The sequence below is a fragment of the Diplotaxodon limnothrissa genome, linkage group LG17 (genome assembly GCF_057381915.1).
Source record: "Diplotaxodon limnothrissa isolate DT_005_m linkage group LG17, D_limnothrissa_male_GT1.1, whole genome shotgun sequence".
NCBI lineage: Eukaryota > Metazoa > Chordata > Actinopteri > Cichliformes > Cichlidae > Diplotaxodon > Diplotaxodon limnothrissa.
In genome coordinates, this window is record NC_140612.1 from 28,216,727 (window position 1) to 28,234,765 (window position 18,039).

General features: G+C 40.0%; 1 protein-coding gene across 3 annotated transcripts in view; it reads left to right on the forward strand.

Annotated features, from left to right (window-relative positions):
• The window catches only part of anks1b (ankyrin repeat and sterile alpha motif domain containing 1B), a 296,705-nt gene that overhangs the window by 174,525 nt on the left and 104,141 nt on the right, over nucleotides 1-18,039 (forward strand). For all 3 annotated transcript variants that reach the window (XM_085376209.1, XM_085376210.1, XM_085376211.1), the window contains exons 12-13: nucleotides 620-756; nucleotides 15,854-16,040. In XM_085376209.1, the coding sequence (XP_085232335.1) occupies nucleotides 620-756; nucleotides 15,854-16,040 (324 nt within the window). The remainder of the gene's footprint in view (nucleotides 1-619; nucleotides 757-15,853; nucleotides 16,041-18,039) is intronic.

Genomic DNA, 18,039 nt, shown 5'->3' on the forward strand with positions numbered 1-18,039 from the left:
GAGTTGGATGGGAAAAGGTAGCCTGGTCTGATGATCCACGTTTTCTTTTACATCACATGGAAGGCCGGGTGCATTGCTTACCTGGGGAATACCTGGACCCATGATCCACTATGGCAAGAAGGCAAGTCGGTGTCATACTCCGATCAAGCATCTGTGCAATGAGCTGGACAAACAATTCCAATCCACACACAACTTACAGGACTTAAAGGATTTGTTGCTAACTTCTTTGTGCCAGATACCACAGCACACCTTCAGTGGTCTAGTGGAGTCCATGCCTCAATGGGTAAAGATGGTTTTTTCAGTTAAAGGTGACCCAACAATATTAGGCAGGTGCACATAATGCTATGCCTGATCGGTGTATATTGCAGTATTTTGACTGGATGTTGTTAAATGTCTGTCCCATAATACTACATTTATTCTGTGTTATTTTGTTCCTTGACTTTAACTGTGACTCTGTTTACATGCAGAGTTTAAATCCAAACACATCTGCTTGCAAGTATCGTAGAAATGGTAATCTGGCTTTAGACTCCGCCCTCCTGTGGATGATGAAGGGGGTACAAAGGGCAAGTCTTCCCCTCTTCTTTTTACTTGTCTCTCACTCTTTCTCTCTCCCTCTAAGGTCACTTGTCCCATGTAACGGTGAGTGAGGGGGAGCATGGTAACCATGGCAACTGCTCAACAGGACCCACACCGGACTGCTCGCCCCCCTCCCCTGACACAGCCCTGAAGAGCATCGAGAGAGTCATCCGCCCACAGGTGAACACACACACAAACACAGACAAAAAGACTAACAGACACACACACACTAATGAATGCGTTGTAGAAGCACCTGATGCATTATTGAACATCAGAGCATCCACCCACAAGTAGCTTAAAAACCTGCACACACACACACACACACACACAATGGTAAACATCTCTCTGTTTCTGTTTGTCTCCCTGTTTCGTTTCATCTACCTTCCTCTCTCTGTTCCTGTTTCTAGTAGTTTAGATTATCTAAAATTTCCATTATGTTTGTGCTTATAGGCATCATATTCTGGTAGCAAAAACTCAGACGGTCCTTTTAAACCAGGGTTGGAAAGTTTGACTGTGTTTCTGTTCTAAATGTGATTTAACTTCCATTCTCAGTGTCTTATTTTGGTCTTATTTTAGAATATTTTCTTTAGTCACAAAACCTGCTGGAAGTCTAGCCTGTGGGGGCACGTTTTGCACCGCAGGTATAAAAACGTCAAATTTCTGTATTTGAAGAAACAGCTTTGGAAGACAGGTATCTGCTGTGTCATCTGTGAACCTCCACGCTGACATAATGGGGTGCGATTGAGAGATTGTGGTCTGCTGCTGCACCAGCTACACTCTTTTTAATAATTCAGTTGTTGATTCATGTTAACTTTCACCTTTCACCAGCATCTACATGTTGCATGCAGCTGGGTTGTGCGTTGACTGTGGTCAGAATGCGCACCAGTAGCTTGCCAGTCACTGCATTATTTAACAGATTTTTCCCACTGGCGCATTAAATTAATATGATTTTAAAATTGAGATTTTATTTAATTTGTCTCTCTCTCATTGAGGCACCAGTGTGCATGAGCTTGAACTGTATTGACAGTTCACGCTTGCGCCTCTTTGAAATGAATGTGTGTGTAAGGAGAGCCTACATTGATCCATTTGTTAGAAATGCTAGTTGATCCCATCTCATCAGCTCCTTGTTTCACCGTTAGATTTTTGTCAATTACAGACTGCTCCATATTTGTCACATGTGTTTTTAAGGTGGTTTTTAGACATAAGCTAAAACAGTTAATTTGGTGAATGTATGTTATTCATATTTCTTCCTGTTTGACCTGAAAAGATGGTTTAAAAAAAAGATGTGATGTCCCAGTTTACTTGTAAATAGACTGGTTCTTATGTAGTGCTTTTCTGTTCTACTTAAGCACCTAATGGGCTTTTTTACGACATGTATTTTTAACCCATTCACACACAGATTTATACAAGCACTTTTTTCTTAGTCTAAGTACATTTACACACACATTCACTCTCAGGAGCACTATCACTATCTTGCCTAAGGATACTTTGGCTTGCAGACCACCAACCTTCTAATTAGTAGATGATCTGCGCTGCCTCCTGAGCCACAGCCGGTCCTGTACAGCCTGCATCTGCCACACTGTCTTCACTAACACAGGAAACTATATGATACATTGTGAAAAAAGGTCCCCCGATGAATAGGCCTATATTACTTTCTTTTCATGCTGGGAGTTATATAAACTCCTTTTGTGTCACTGTCTCAGTAGCTGCTGTACCTGAATCTATGCAACTTCACTGTTTATTTTTTAATGCTAATGGCACAGATGGTACAACATTGATCACCTGGTGATTATATTGGAAAAATAATGATGAAGATTGCCGAAACACAAAAAGCAGTCATTGCTAAACACAACGATCCTGCCCTTAACCCAGCACAACTCCTCATCTAGACAGATTCGTTTTTGTCGTTGTAGCGAATCATTTGTTCACTATAATAAAGGTCTAATGAGATCTAGATGAAAAAGTCAAACCCAGACAGACAGAAGTTGAAGTTCATCGTCTACTGCTTAAGAAACAGAGTCATTTATGGATATTTGTATGAAATTAAATTTAAAAAAATGCTTCATTAGGGTTATTTCAGTGAAGGAACCTCCTGTGAGCCAACTGAAGTGTGAAAGGAATGTGTATTAAATGTGTATCAGCATCATTATATCACAGATAGATGCTTTGCCTGTATTATAAAGCTTTCAAAACTTCACTTTCTGTGTACACCAGCAGCAGAATTGATTAATAATAATATGCCTCTGATCTTGAATAACTTCAAATCAACACTCGGCGATTCAAACGCAACATCGAATTAAGTTCATTAGAGACTTGAGATTAATTTATTCCTCACTTTTTCGGTCACTGGGAAGATAGTATCAGACACCCGAGCGCAGCGCGAGCGTTTCGCACCTTGATAATTAAAGGCAGTTGTTTCTCAGTGAGCAGATGATGTGTGACATAACACTGAAAAAAATATTGAACTCATCTGCTTGTTTAATGTAGTGTAGTAACTATCATGTCAGTGTTTTTCAAGATTTTCATTCTTGTTGAAGATTAAGACATGGCGTGAGATAAGTAGACCTTCTGACTCTCTGAATGGCCTTTACTCACCACAGCATCTTCTCTTGTTGCCTTGTTTTCTTCACCCACCCCCACCCATTATCATGGGTCTATCTTTGGCATGTTAACTAATGTGCGTAGAGGGATCACATGCGGCGCCCAGCGGGCCTCCTCTCGGCTTGAAGCGCACATAATCAAGGAGCACCAGAGTTCAATTTTATAGTGCTTAATTAATTCTCTAGAATTCATTTCATTAGATTTTAGTGCTCCTGCTGGCTATTTCAGCAGTACACACAAGCAAGCAAAAAGTTAGTGAACCCTCTGGAATTACCGTGATTTCTGCAATGATTACTCATATTATGTGGTCTAATCGTCATTTGACTTGTGAGGTTAAAACAACCAAACACTGGTGCTTTTCATCTCTTTTCAGACTGATTAATCACATTGTGCAGGCTGGAATAAGCAACAACATCCATTAGATGTTTCCTTTGGCTAATTATGAAAACAGTAAGCATCTCAGTTAAGCTTAGGTCAGGAATCTGAATCCAAGATCTCATTTAGTTATTTTTATTTGAAAAATGCAGGTCAGTGGCTTATTGCATCTTATTTTCTTTTCTTTTCTTTTTCTGCACTGATATTTTCCCCTGGTACAGTTTGAAATTCAGTTTTTCTCTTAGTATTTGCAAGGCGTCCAGACCTTGAAGTAGAAAGCAGCCCAAAATCATGATGCTTCCTCCACCATGTTTCCTCAAAGCAGTGATAGTAGTTTTGTGTGATTTGCCTTTATGCTTCAAAATTTAGTTTACCTTAACTTTTTTGTTTGTTGTTATTGAGACCAGGTGTTTCCTCTGTGGTGCTAACAGTATTCTTATTCAGCTTTTTCTTTCTTTCTAAATTGGAAACATAGATTGCAGTTTTGTTCCTACATTTGAGGGTTTTTTTTAACTTCTTGCAGGACTATACTTTGTATGTTACATATTTGCAGTAAAATTACTTCTAAGCAGAGGAGTACTGCAGCACTCGTGAATTTGCTCTCTTTGTGAACGATTTGATGATTAAGGAACGTGTAGGTCTTTTGTAATACGCTGTTGTGTGCATCTCTGAAATGTTTTTTTCTAAAATCCTGTGAATGTTATTGAGATATGACTCACACTGGCCACTCTTTGTCAAAAAGAGCAAATTTTGTGAGTAACCACACTTTAGGCACCTTTATTTGCTGAGAAAGGCACCTCTCCAACACCTCCAGTCTCATCTCCTTAATTGCGACACCTGACTCCAAGCAGCTTTGGGGGAAACTGTAAGCACAGACAACCTTTTACTTTTTCTGACCTGCACCATCAGTGTCTACTCAGTGTGTTTGATAAAGACATGAAAACTCTGTGTTATTCGTTTGATCAGATTGTGTTTTAATAAACACTTACCGGCCACTTTATCAGGTGTTCGGCTGTTCATTATTGCAAATTAAATTCTAATCAGCCATTCAAATGGCAGCAACTCGATTCATTTAGGCAGACAGACATGGTTAAGGCAACCTGCTGAAGCCCAAACTGAGCTTTAGAATGTGCAAAAAAAGTGCTTTAAGTGACTTTGAAGGATGCATGGTTATTGATGCTAGATTCATATGAGTATCTCAGAAACTGGCGATCAACTGATTTTCCCCCAAACAAGCATCTCTAGAGTTTAGAGACTGGTCCCAAAAGGAGAAAATATCCAGTGAGCGACTGTTCTCTGGGCAAAAATGCCTTATTGATGGCAGAGGTTGGAGTGCTTTGAGCTGGTAGGAAGGCAACAGTAATAAGGAAAAAACACATGAACACATCGAACCTTGAAGCAGAACAGCAGCAGAAGACCAGATCGGGTCCTGGTCCGGTCAGCTAAAAACAGGCAATTGAGGCTACAGTTGGCTTAAAAAAATGGTCACTAGAAGGTAGTAAAAATGTTGCCTGGTCTGAGTTTTGATTTCTGATGTTTTGGTGTGCAGGATGTTTTCTTTGCACACTCTTGGCCCCTAATTTAGACTTCTATGGGAAGTCTATTTCATAAGTTAAGATGCAGCCATAAATTCCTTTTAATCATAAACCAGATCATTCCACGTGAACTGACATGCACCTCCTGAGAAATGTCGCTATATGTCCGAATGACACAGCCAACGACTGAATAACGCAGAAGGTTAAGGCATAAATTACGATATAGACTTCCTAGAGAAGTCTTAATCTGGCAAGAACCAACTGAGCATAATTGACATCATGAAGAGTTAATAAACTGAGTACTCAGTGAGAGTTACTGAAAACAAGCAGTTTATCTCACCCTGATGGTGAGATTTTCTGCCGAACTGGCAACGTAACAATTGCATAATGGTGCAAGATCAAGTGATTTGCTGCCACGGTCTCTTTTTGTGTGTGTGTGTGTGTGTGTGTGTGTGTGTGTGTGTGTTGCCCATTACTAAAGCTCAGGCTCTAATTTTTCTTTTGCTTACCTAATGCGAATGTCTGCAATACTGGGATCTCTCTCTTATACACCCATTCACACCCACCCACACACAGAAGAATATGTGGAAATACAGTATGCATTGCACACATTCAGATCTACCTACCCTGGATCTGTCACACTTCAACACTTCCTTGATTGAGCTGATAGCTACCCTGGCCACATGAAGACAGTCAAACACACTCAGAGAGTAGATAAAGCGAGCCAACTGCTTTCTGATGCTGAAACATGGAGATAATACTTTTCCCCTTACAGAGGCCGAGAGGATGCACAGACGCACACAAAGTCCATAATAAAGGCGCCAAGTATGACACCGCTGTCACTCTGAAAACATCACCAGAGCATTCAGAAGGATGTCAGCCTGACATGTGAATGATGTGCCTGTGTGGAAACCCCATGACTTACTGTACAGTCCCATATTTCCAAATTATTGTAGTTAAAGTGCTCTTGAGCAAGGGACCTAAAGATCCTTATTGTAACTCAGTGGGGGGAAAGGGTGTTGATTTTGGTGGTGGATAGTGGATTGTTTTGACCAGTCCGGAGCAAGTTGATATGTGTAATTTCAACATCAGTGCAGAGTAATTTTAAGATGACAGCATAATTACAGTAAACAAACAGGACCGTCACAGAAAAGACTGCCTGCCTCTGTTAGCACCAAAGACACACTTATAAACTGCCATTTCGGGACAGATCTCATTGGAAATGTGAAAAGGTTAAAAACACTGAAAACTTGTTGTTCTTCAGGACAAATGGAGGTAAAGTTCTCAGACATTATTGTGATAGCAGATGATAAACCAACCAATCTATCCAGTAAAGAGATTGTCTTAAAGGCTTTTGTTGATTTTAGCCTCAAATTTAATCACTCTTCTAAGATGTGTAAAAGATTTAGTAGTATTATCAGCCCCACTGTGAATCAACACCTAGCTTTACAACTCCCATGCATAATTGTAGGCTTTCTGCTAGCTTGTGGCTTGTAAACAAGGCAGAAAGTTTTATGCAGTGTGTTTTTTGTCTTTTTTTTTTTGGTGGTGGTGGTGGTGGTCTCTCTGGTCTCTGCCAACAAAGTAGCATGACATCCATTTTTAAAGTGTTGTTTGCACGCCTAGGTATACATCTTTAATCAGCGTCATACTGAAAAAGACCATCAGGAGATCTATAATAAGATCTTGTGATGTCATTGTGTTGTCTAAGAACCACCTTGATAATGTGTAACACCCATTTATGCCATTTATGCACATATAACACATATAAAAAAACACATTTTAATGTCACAACATTAAGACCTCACTTATATCCTAAAAAAGTTCATATCCACATCATATGACGCCCATCACATTGCCTAGCAACCACCTACCACCAAGATAAAAGGACCCAACATATAAACAACATCTGACATGTGTATTTTTTTTCTCAGTGTGTACGTTAGATTTACATTGCTTTTGCTGATACCTCAGGTTTTACTGTAGGTATTAACTTATATTTGCAAGGATCATTTTTGTTGCTCAACAGCTTTAATAATTCCACTTCAGCCATCACACTTGAATTTCAACAAAGAAAAAGTAGCAGTTGGAACTGACAAGGAAGCTCTTTGGTGTAGTCACCGTCAGCTTTATGGAAAGGCCCATCTAAAAAGATCACTGCGCCCTCTCAGCTGAATTCTGCTGATATAACTAAAGTATTAGTTAAATTAAAGTTTACTGTTCGCTAATGAAAAACATAAAAATGCACATTGCTGGTAAGTTATTCCAGCTCAAACTGAGGTTAATTATTCAGTTGGTGTTTCTGATGCAGTCACCAATGAGCCTGTGCAGGTCAGACTCTGCAAAATATCCTTGATGTCTCTTTGGAACTGAGGAGAGGTCATTCATCAGCTTATGCAGCTAGTCTTGATGACCCTACTTGAACTTTGCAAAACAAATGGAACTGTGCTGAGGGCACTCTGCACTCACAGTCATATATATGCAACTTTCCCAGTATGTGGTAAATTCATTTAACCGCTTTGCATCTGTAATCTAACACAGATATATCTGCATTTTCTGAGTTGGTTTCTGTGAGTGTGCTATGTGTGTAAGGTTGTAATCAAGCAGACAGGTTAATGATTTTGGTTTAAAGTAGCAAAACAGTGGTTATCGCTGTTGACTCACAGCAAGAAGGTCCTAGGTTCTAATCCACTTCCCAGCTGTAAAGTTTGCATGTTTTCTCTGTCCATGCGTGGACTTCCGCTTCCTCCCACGGTCTAAGACTGTGACATCCAAAGACTTGAAATGTATGTCAACTGATTATTGGCTGTAGGCCCAGTGTATAGGTGTATCAGTCTCATGGGATTCACTCAGCTTTAAATGGAAATTTATGTAAATTTAAAATAACAGAAAGTGCCGTGTATTTTAGTTTACAGTCTCTGATTTGTGGGCATAAATGTATTCCTGTTTTTTGTTTTTTTTTAATAAAATGTGTAATAGCAAAGTTACTTTATCCAAATGCCCCTGTCAAAGTTGAATGCTCATCCATTATATATGCTCTGACACTGACCTTGTATTCTGTACAAAGTCAACACATGCTTGTGAATTGTTGTCACCGTTTGTGCTGGTGGGATCTAAATGCTCTCTCTATTTCTCTATATATTTATTGATTTATTTTGAACTTCTAGAATTATCACATTTTCTTGACTAAAACAAACCTCTAGAATCTTCACTCAACACCTCACAGACTGATTACGAATCGCATTGGCGTTTAGAGCTCATTCATCCTTTCACTCCCATCAGTCAGTTAGATGCTGAGGTTGTTGCTTGTGCCACTTGCCGGCTGCTGTAACAGTGTTGCTCCTGTTAGTTAATCTCACAGGAAGTTTGCTCGGATTTGTCTGTAATTACAGTAAACACTTGCTTTATATTTCCATAAATACATCTAAGTGTTTGTGCCAGCTCTTCATATGGCCCACATTGTCGTGTGTTTGTGTAACAAAAGACGAGAGAAAATGGAGAGAATGGGGCCCTCGGTTTATACTGTTCAGTTCATTTTTCTCAACCCTTCCTTACTCCACCTGGACATTTTCAAGTTATTGCAACAAGTAGGAGACCTTTCTGTGTTTGTGGCTAAAGAGATTTTCTTTCCCAGCCGGTGGCCCCAGAGGACAGACTTGGGTCATGCACTGCTAATAGAAGTGACTCAAGCTAATACTAAAATCTCTCAAGTGGGAGTTGCACATCTCAGCTTTTCCCTGCCGTTTTCTGCCTGTATTAAAAGGATTTGTAACCGGGATTTGGATGCTTTCAATAAATGATGCATTTCATACATATCATTGGTTATGAGCCAAGAGGACTGCTAGTCTCTGCTGGCCTCTGCATCACATTTAAATCATCTGTCACAATAGATTTGGTGGGAAAACAAGTTCAGTGCTTGGTAACAAACAGAAGGTAAATTACTTCCTGGATTCCTCACAATCTTAGATGATGGAACAAAATAAAAGACTGTTTCATCTGACTGAGGGATAGAGCAAATAAACACAAGGGATGGCAAGCGATAGCAGAGAATGGTGGGGAGGACACTTACAATTCTAGGAAGATTATTTTGTGTGTGTGTATCATGTTTACATATCTTTGTGGGGACCAAAAATTGGAAGTTTACTATACTTGTGGGGACAAAATGCCCATCCCCACGAATTTGAAGGCATTTTTGAGGCTCAAAAAGTGGTTTTAGTGTGAGGGTAACAATTAGGTTATGGTTAGGTTTATGCTAAGACCTAACCATAACCTTAAAAGGTTAATAGTCTGCACATAATACCTCAACTGGATACAGGTCCGGGATAAAAGAGTAGGAGAGCCAGATTCCAATAATATTTTATTCCACATGGAAATCATTGATTGGAAAATTGGACCTGCCATCACCTGAAATTTAAAACTTTCTTCATTAGCTATTAGGTTTAATTTTAAAATAGACTAAACCTTTAATCCACATTTGCCCATTTTAAAAACCACAAACTAAAATGTTTAACAACCAGGTGAGCAGTATGTTTAGCAGATAGATAAATAGATAGTACGTAGAGCATGTAATTAGTTCAAATGTTGAAAAAGATTTTGTATATTAGATGTAAGTGCTCCTACGTCCACATTTATGAGTCACAGAGGAAGAAAGGAACAATCCCTTCACAAAAAGATCTTTAGCATGGTGTTACTTTTTCAGAGAACATCTACAGTATTTTAATGGAGGAATAAAAGTAGAGCAATTAACTGAATGAGCATGCGTTGTCATGCTATCTGCCATCAGCAGATTGGTCAATTGGTCGTAAACGGATGGGTATGGTTGGGAATAGTATTCGGGTAGGCTGCATTGTTTAAACAATGCTCAGCTGAACCAAAGGTGTGTCACCCAGTGTGGTCTTCTGCTGCTGTAGCCCATCTGCTTCAAGGTTCAACATATTGAGGATTCAGAGATGCCCTTTTGCATAGTTTGGTTGTAAAGGTATGCATTTTATGTAAACCCTAGAAATAGCTTTATGGGAAATCAGCAGTTTCTAAAATACTCAGACTGCCTTGTCTGGCACCAGCAATTGTGTCACCTTCAAATTGTATACGTTGCTGAAATATGTCTCCCCCTACCACCACTTCCCCTGCCAGTGGCGGACCCCCTCAGACATCGGTGCGTTGGTGGTTCTTTGTGTCCGGGGATGGGCGTCCAGGTACACACCGGCTCACTCCTTGGAGGCCGCTTATCGGGGCCTGGAGCCTGGGGCTCGCTCGGGCCACTTCGGAGGTGGGGTGCCCCCGGCCTCTCGGCCTGGGGCTCGGTCACTCAGGCGCAGCTGGCTGCCGGCGGAGCTCACGGGCGCGTCACTGCAACTCCCCCTGGCTTCTGCTCCGCGGCTGCTGAGTGAGCCCTCATCTGGGACTCTCCTCAGCTCTTTCCGGGACAGTGGCGCAGCTGCCCCTCTGTTGGTCTTCCTTGGTCTCTTGTGTTCTGGGGGCCTCTGGATGTCTGGAGTTTTGATCTCCTCCACACCTGCTTCACGCCCTGGAGGACGGGGCTGTGGCCCCCCCACACCCTCTAGCAGATTATTACATGAAGGAACCTTTTAAAAAAACAAAAAACAAGCGCGTCCATGCTCACAGGTGTACACACGGGTGATCACACCCACAAACTACACCCTTTTTGGCTCCTACCTCAAAGCACACTGTGTTCTGTTGATCTTATGTGCTGCACAATAATGTTTAATATTTAGTATTTACTGTCATATTCCCATATATCATTGTGATGTTGTTTATTCTATTACTCTTGTTCTCTTCTGCTTGCTTTCTTTTTTCTTTCTCAGCAGGTGATCCAGGTGATTGATATATGCATTTTTTTTCTCTGCCCGTTCTGTTGGTTTTTGTCTTTTGCCCTTCTCCCCCGTCCCTCTTCTCAGCTGTTTCTCTTTCCCTCTTTCTTTCTCCCCTTCTTTCCCCCAGTCAAGTCTGTCCCGTATTCAGTAAGTGAAAATAAAATAAACAATAAAAGGTGAATCAAATGGACCATTACGGCAAGGCTGGGATGGTCAGTTTGGTAAAGTAAATCCGTTGGGCATCTTTCTTTGCCTTTAGACAACAATTCTGATGGCAAAAGAGCCAAACGGGACAGGCCAAAAAAAAAGAAAAAAAAAAAAAAAAAAGAAATATGTCATGCACTGAATGCAGCTTTTTAAATTCAGTACATGATTTTATTTTATTTTATTTTTTATTGATTAGCATTCAAATATCTCAGTGAAGACAGAACAAAGATCTACCACAAAGCAAGAAAGCATGAGACAAGGCTAATCTCATGCTTTCTTGCTTTGTGGCTAATCAAAAGGTATTGGCTGACATATGACATATTTCTTAAGGCAAATAATGAAAAAGAAGTTTGATCATTACAAGAAACACACAAGAAAACAGAGCCATATAGCTGAGTGGGGCAAAAACAGCATGCATCAAAAGAAAGTGTACAAAATCCAGAGATGAGCAGCGGAATGCTACTTGTAAGAGTTGCAGTTAAGAGTTTGTTTTGGAATTGGGGGGAAAAGGAGGTTTTAGATGTTTACTCCTTTATCTTTTCTATTCTCTTGTTCTTCACTGCCCTCTGGAAGCAGAAGCATCGTCAGCTCGGCTCTTTTGAACATTTTGCCTTCTTGTTTGTACGCTCACATCTTTCTGTGGACGTGTGTGGCAGCTGAAATAAAAGACAGACATATGCTATTTGCAATGCTCCGCATTTGGGATCATTACCTCTAAGCTAATGTTAACAGAGGACGAGCTGCTGTAGCAACTGAAAATATCAATTAAAATCTAACCATAATTAACTTTGAGTCTACTGCTCACGTTACACTAACAAAAGCAACATTTAGAGACAAATAAGGTTTTTTTGCATTGCTTCCCTCAGAAGCATAGTAAATATTTCTGTGGGGAGTTTCATTCATCAGAAGTGGTGATATTTCTACCTTCTAATCATGAGATCAGATTCTCATGTTATTGATTAATTACCGCACAAATGCTGGGTTGCAAAAGTGTCAATTATTAGGATTTCAACACACGTAGTTTGTTAAATGACCTTTCCCCCCCTTTGCTATGTTGTTAAAGGAAGGAAAATGGTTTCTTCTAATGTTTAGTCATGCATGGTGTGTGTGTGTGTGTGTGTGTGTGTGTGTTCCCGTGTGTGTGTGTGTGTGTTCCCGTGTGTCTATGCTCATTAATCCCCTTCCAATCGGGCATGACATGTTCATTAGCCCGCTGCCTGTTTGCATTGTTAACGCTAAGCCTCAGCCAGAGCTATGGCACATGTGCATGTTTTTTTTCTTATATGCGTTAATGAGTGTGCGTGTGCAGGCTCTTAACAAGCACAAGTCTAGAGAACAGACACATTTAATAGTTTGAAAGAAGAGGAAGACAAATGCACATAGATGAGCTGCCGATAAGTACAGTAAGAGAGGGATGCTTTAGGAGCAGTTGATGTACCCATTAAACTCCCTGAAGACGGAGACACACAAAGGCTCAGATTGCCACTTTAAAATACCACGGTGTCACATTTGAAGGAGTTCACTCATTCTGTGTTCACGATTGCTTAATCTCATTTTGAGCCCTCGGTGTTCTGTTGTTAAGCTTCCAGTAACACGTTTTGAGTCATGTCACACATGGCTTGTAGCAGTGTCTTTATTTTCCACAGATTATGTACGCTTTAGATCGCAGAGACCTGATAACAACGCCTAAGTTGTCGGTTTGTGTAGAATTGCTTCTGTTACACGACCAAAGACTAATGGAAAGACTAATGAAGAGAATACGTGGCTTTGACAGCTAGTTCTTGTAATGTCCCTCCCCTTGCCCAGTCAGTGTGTTTCCCTGTTGGGCTCATACATCACCGTCTTTACTCCCTGTACCCTTTCTGGGTTGTTGTGATCTTGTCTGGTTGATGCATTGGTCCTTTAAACATCCTTAGACTCTGTTGGTTTCTGCTGCTGCTGCCGTGTAACTCCCTGGTGACTGACTTTCCACAAAAAAAAAAAAAAAAGAACTCTGTGCCATATTTGGTTCTTTTAGCTTGGACTTGAGCAGTGGTGTATCCTGAAGTGTTCACTCTTAGCTGGATGTCATTTTCTCTCTGTGTGTGCAAAAATTCTTCTTCATTCTTCAACTTAAAAGACCAAACACACTGCACCAAATTGATCTTCAAGTTCAGTGGCGGTGTACTTTGGGGTGGATTTCTTTCTTTTATTGGTAAAGTTAGTTGGAAATGATTGTAATTTACTAAAGAAATGGAATAAACAGCTCTACCCCAGCCTACCTGCACCCTTAAAGCTCACTCAGCATGGCGTACCTTGTCTAATCGATGCAAACAAGCAGAAAAAAACTGTCAGATTTTCCCCTAAGCTAGCTTAAAGGCTGCAGCTTCATAAATACTGCACAGACATGAGAGTTTGGGTTAGCGTTAGTATTCTCACCCAACAGCACTTATTTCCCAGAATAGAGAAAGATATCCAGGCTTTCAAATTTATGTTAAATTAATCATTCTTTCACTGTCCTTCCTTTTTTTTGTACATTGTCTTCTCTTCCTATTTTCCATTCTTTTGTTCTGTATTTCAATCTCGTACCTCTTACTTTCGTCAGTGATCGCTTGCTTTTTGGCCTGATCCTCCCTATCCTGTTTCAAATGTTTACCTCTACTCATTGTTTCTTTTGTTTCTTCCTTTTTATTTCTTAATTGCTTTTCTTTTCAGTCGGCGTGTCTTCACTTTTTCCATTTTTTCATCCTCACTCAGCCTTTTCCCCTGTTCTTGTTCTGCTTTTGTGTTTTTCATCCCAGTTTAGTTCGGCGAATATCTCAAAGCCCAATTTGAATGCGTCATGCATAGAAAAGAGCGTCCTCTCCTCCTCCTGCTTTCATTTCCTTTTATATTCTTTTCCCATCTCTCAAGGTTTCGTTTTCATACCTTGAGTCACAAAATAGACCGTGAAGGTCTTACGAAGGTTGTTCTGTTGTGCGTGTGTGTGTCTGTCTCTCAATATTTCAGGATGATATTTTGCGTTCAGAGTTCACTCTATTGATTCCCTTAGCATACATCCTTTGAGTTGTGATTGCATATACATGCACCAGCAGGGTTTTGACTGCCTGAGTTGTTTGTGAAGCTTAGCAGCAGGTTGTTGAGAGCTGCAAATGCCTCATTATGTAAGATGTGTTTACCAGATGCCAGTCTACAGTTTCATTTGTCCCCTGTCTCACTTTATCACTCACATTTGCGTCTTCTAAGCAGCCATTTTGGCTCGCTTCTTTTTCCTGTTCTACCTCTGTCATCTGCTATCTTGCATCCCAGTTTTACGTGAGGAAAAAACAGATGTCCATATCTTATGTTATACACATTTTTTTTTGAAACAATAGGAATACATGCCTTGACTTAAAACAATGCCTTTGTGTTTTTGCCTCATATGGTGTATTTTCATGTATGTTTCCACATGTTTCAATAAACTGCTGCATCCATTTCTCCTTTTCCTAGCAGTGATTGCACCACCCATAAACTCATCCAGAAAATAATAAAATAAAATAATAAAGGGATTTGCTTTTGACTATGAGAAAGCACAAGATCTTCAGCAACAGAAGTGGATCTTTCGTATAAAAAGGAAAATGAAAATAAAGGGCGAGAGGATCAAAACAAAAATAAGGAAAATTGCTTTATTGGTAATTAAAGTTATTAGCTGGTCCCTGTGGTAAAACGAGTGATGAAAAACAGATAACTCTTCTTACATCTCATGATGAGTGGGAACATTTATTGAGCTGCAGGCAACTGCATTTTATTTTTGGTATAAATCAAAAAGGGGCTGTTTGTTCAGAGAGAACTGTGTTTCTCTAAAGCTGTAAATTCTTGCAATTGCAATTCTTGCAATGGTTCCCTTTTTAGTGGCGATCTGGTCATGAACAACATAAAGCTGCAACACAACATAATGTAATGTAGGATCTGACTTAGTAAAAACCTAAAAAACCTCATTCATAAACAGGAAACTGATAAGTTTGTAGCATAAACCTATTCGCTGGAATGTTCAGGACAGTTCAGTTACACAGCAAAAAGCATTGAACACCAAGCAGAGCTCTTTATATTTCTCGTATACGAGGGAGGCCCGAGCCAAGTGACGTTCCTTCCACTTGACCCCAGTTGCTCTCGTCCGCTCCCTCGTAACACTGCTGTGTGTGTGTGGTCAGAGTGTGACCCTATAAACAACTTCCCTAAACCTGCTGGTCTGGAAGCCCAGCAGTTCATCTAAACAAAAGGCACTTAGACTAAAACAGATATAGATATGTTTATCATACCACAAAACAATAAGCGAAGGTACGACCTCTCCCATGCTCCCAGGATGTGGGTGTGAATGCCAGAACACTCTGGAATGCACACAAAGTCTTTGCAGACTATTAAGGATCAACCCTCTACCAACATGACATTGATTATAAAACTCTAAGCATATATGAGTAGATATTTCTAAGCATAAATGACAATCCAACAATATAAATCTAACAGAAACAGGTCATAATAACACAGTAATCAAAAGATATACAAATAAGTACCCTGCTACTAGGAAAATGTGAAACTGAAATCGCAACATACAAAACCATACTGAGAGTTAATTTTAAGTTTTTTATTCAGACGGGAAGCAAAAAAAAAATCTGTCTGGCAAACCTTTTTTCAAGCAACCCAAACAAAACTAAACACTCAAACAAAAAAGTTTTGGACTCTCAAACCCTTCGTCTTCTCTTCTCCCAGCCCAAACAGCGCACCTCTCTGTCTTCATCCTTGGATGTCCAAAGGCCGGTCAACCACAGCTGTGAGCCCAGCGAGGTGAGCTCTTCCCTCGGCTACGCCAGCTTCAGCACCAGTCCCCCCGCCAGCCCTCCGCTCAGCCCCAACCAGGAGGACTCTGCAGGTTCCAACGACGACTGTCAGCTCACAGGTAAGAAGCATTAAATGCCCTTTACCTTCAGTTTTCCAGTTACAAAACAAGATGATCATTATTGAAGGCCTGAGCCTCAAGTGAGAACAAGTCTTTTACCTGGAATGTAATGACATCTCACTTCCCCGAGGGGAAGGAGGGGGAAGCAACACAGATATCTTCTCTAAGGAGTAATGCTGTGCTATTTATATAACCCTTTGCATTAATGTAATGGCAGCAATCAAAGCTACTAAAACACTTCTTCCTGTTTTAATAGATGCAAATTAAGACTGAGTAACTTTGGAATTAAAGGGGAAGTGTACAAGTTTGAGGTGGCATCTAAAGGGCTGTTTTAATTATTTATTGTTCTATGAGTGTCTTTCCTAACTAATTTATCATTTGGTCAATTAAGAAAAATAATTAAAGAGATTTATTCATTCTTTGCTGCCTGACCAAAAAATCTGTCATATCAGTTTGATGAAAAATAACATGGTTGTGAATAATGTGGTTTTTTTGGATATTCACTAACATGTTGCCTGAATTATTCTTTATTTTTGGATTAGTGGTGTTTTATCATCAGAGGGGTCTATTCTCAGTGAAGCATCTGTAGAGAGGGAGTGAAATGTGGTTTGAGCTAAAATGAAAGGGAATGTAAAATCTGTTCAGAATATTTAAAATGCCACATTTCTCATGTGTATAAGCCAGCTGGTGTCTTGGTGACCTCCTCTCTTACTAAATATCTACTCTAATAATGCATAACGCACATATTTTATCTGAAAGTGAATATAATGACTGCTTGTATGTTTCGCCATGTGGTGCATCATTTTTCTTGCACTTGGGTTGCTCATTATAACATAGCTAAGCCCACCTTTTTTTTTTTTCCTCATGTTTTCCTTTTACATGTTGTCACTGTTGCCTTGGTGTAAGTGATGCTTAAACTCTGACTGCATAGGAACCAAATAAAACCCTAATCTCTTTGTCCTGGGTCCCAGGAAATTGAAATCATATTTCTACTCATTCTATTCTGGTGGCCATAACCAAGTGGCAAGCACCTTAGAGGCTAAGAACATGTCTGAGAACAGCTGGAAGGTGTACAGAGTGCACCATGAAAGCTGGATCATTTCTGACTGAGATGAATTAGAGATCATGATCCAGGCTACACTAGGCAGGCAGACAGTTTAGCAACAGCAGGAGAACACTTTATCTTTCAGTTAGGCAATGCTGACTTCATTCATCAAAATAAATGAATAATATCTCTATTTGCTACTACTTGCAGATGCTGGAGCCACTCAAGCTATTGCTGAAAGGATAGTCATATTATTAGTGCAAACATATTAAAAGATGCCAGTTTGGGTTTGTTTGCATTCAAAGTTATCAGCACATCCCAACACAGACACATTAGCATGATGTTTTTAGATTATATGCCATTTTAACTTGTTAAACTGTGTTTGCATAATCTGCCCTAGACTTTGTTTTGACGAATACAGCCACACCAGCTACTTTTACACAGCATCAATTACTGCAGGTTGGCTCTGACACCGAATGCTCAGCGGTTAGTTAGACCTGTCGGGTAATGCAGGTTCACGGTTATGAAAATGCAACATTTTCAAAACTCCCATTTTCCACAAGCAGCGTGTTCCTCTCACTGGCAAAAATAATGGATTATAATGGATTCCCAGAGGACTCGTGATTTTCTCCTCATCAAAGAAACACCGGTAATTTTCCAAACAGTGAGAATTTAGTCAGATGAAAGCATGTGAGCAACCAATCAGCCAGGTGATCTGGAGACTACAAACTTCAGACTTTCCTCTGTCTTTTCCCTTAAAGCTAAATGCATCAATGCTTTGCAGTTGTTAACATTTTTTTAAACTTACTATTAAATATTCACCAAAAATCTTCTTTGCTTTTGCAGAGAACTCCACTAATCATGGCAAGCCAGTGAAAATGAATGTATTTAGCCTGATATATTCACCATTTTAAATGCTTGTGGGGATGTAACGAACAGATTAATGTTAGAGAT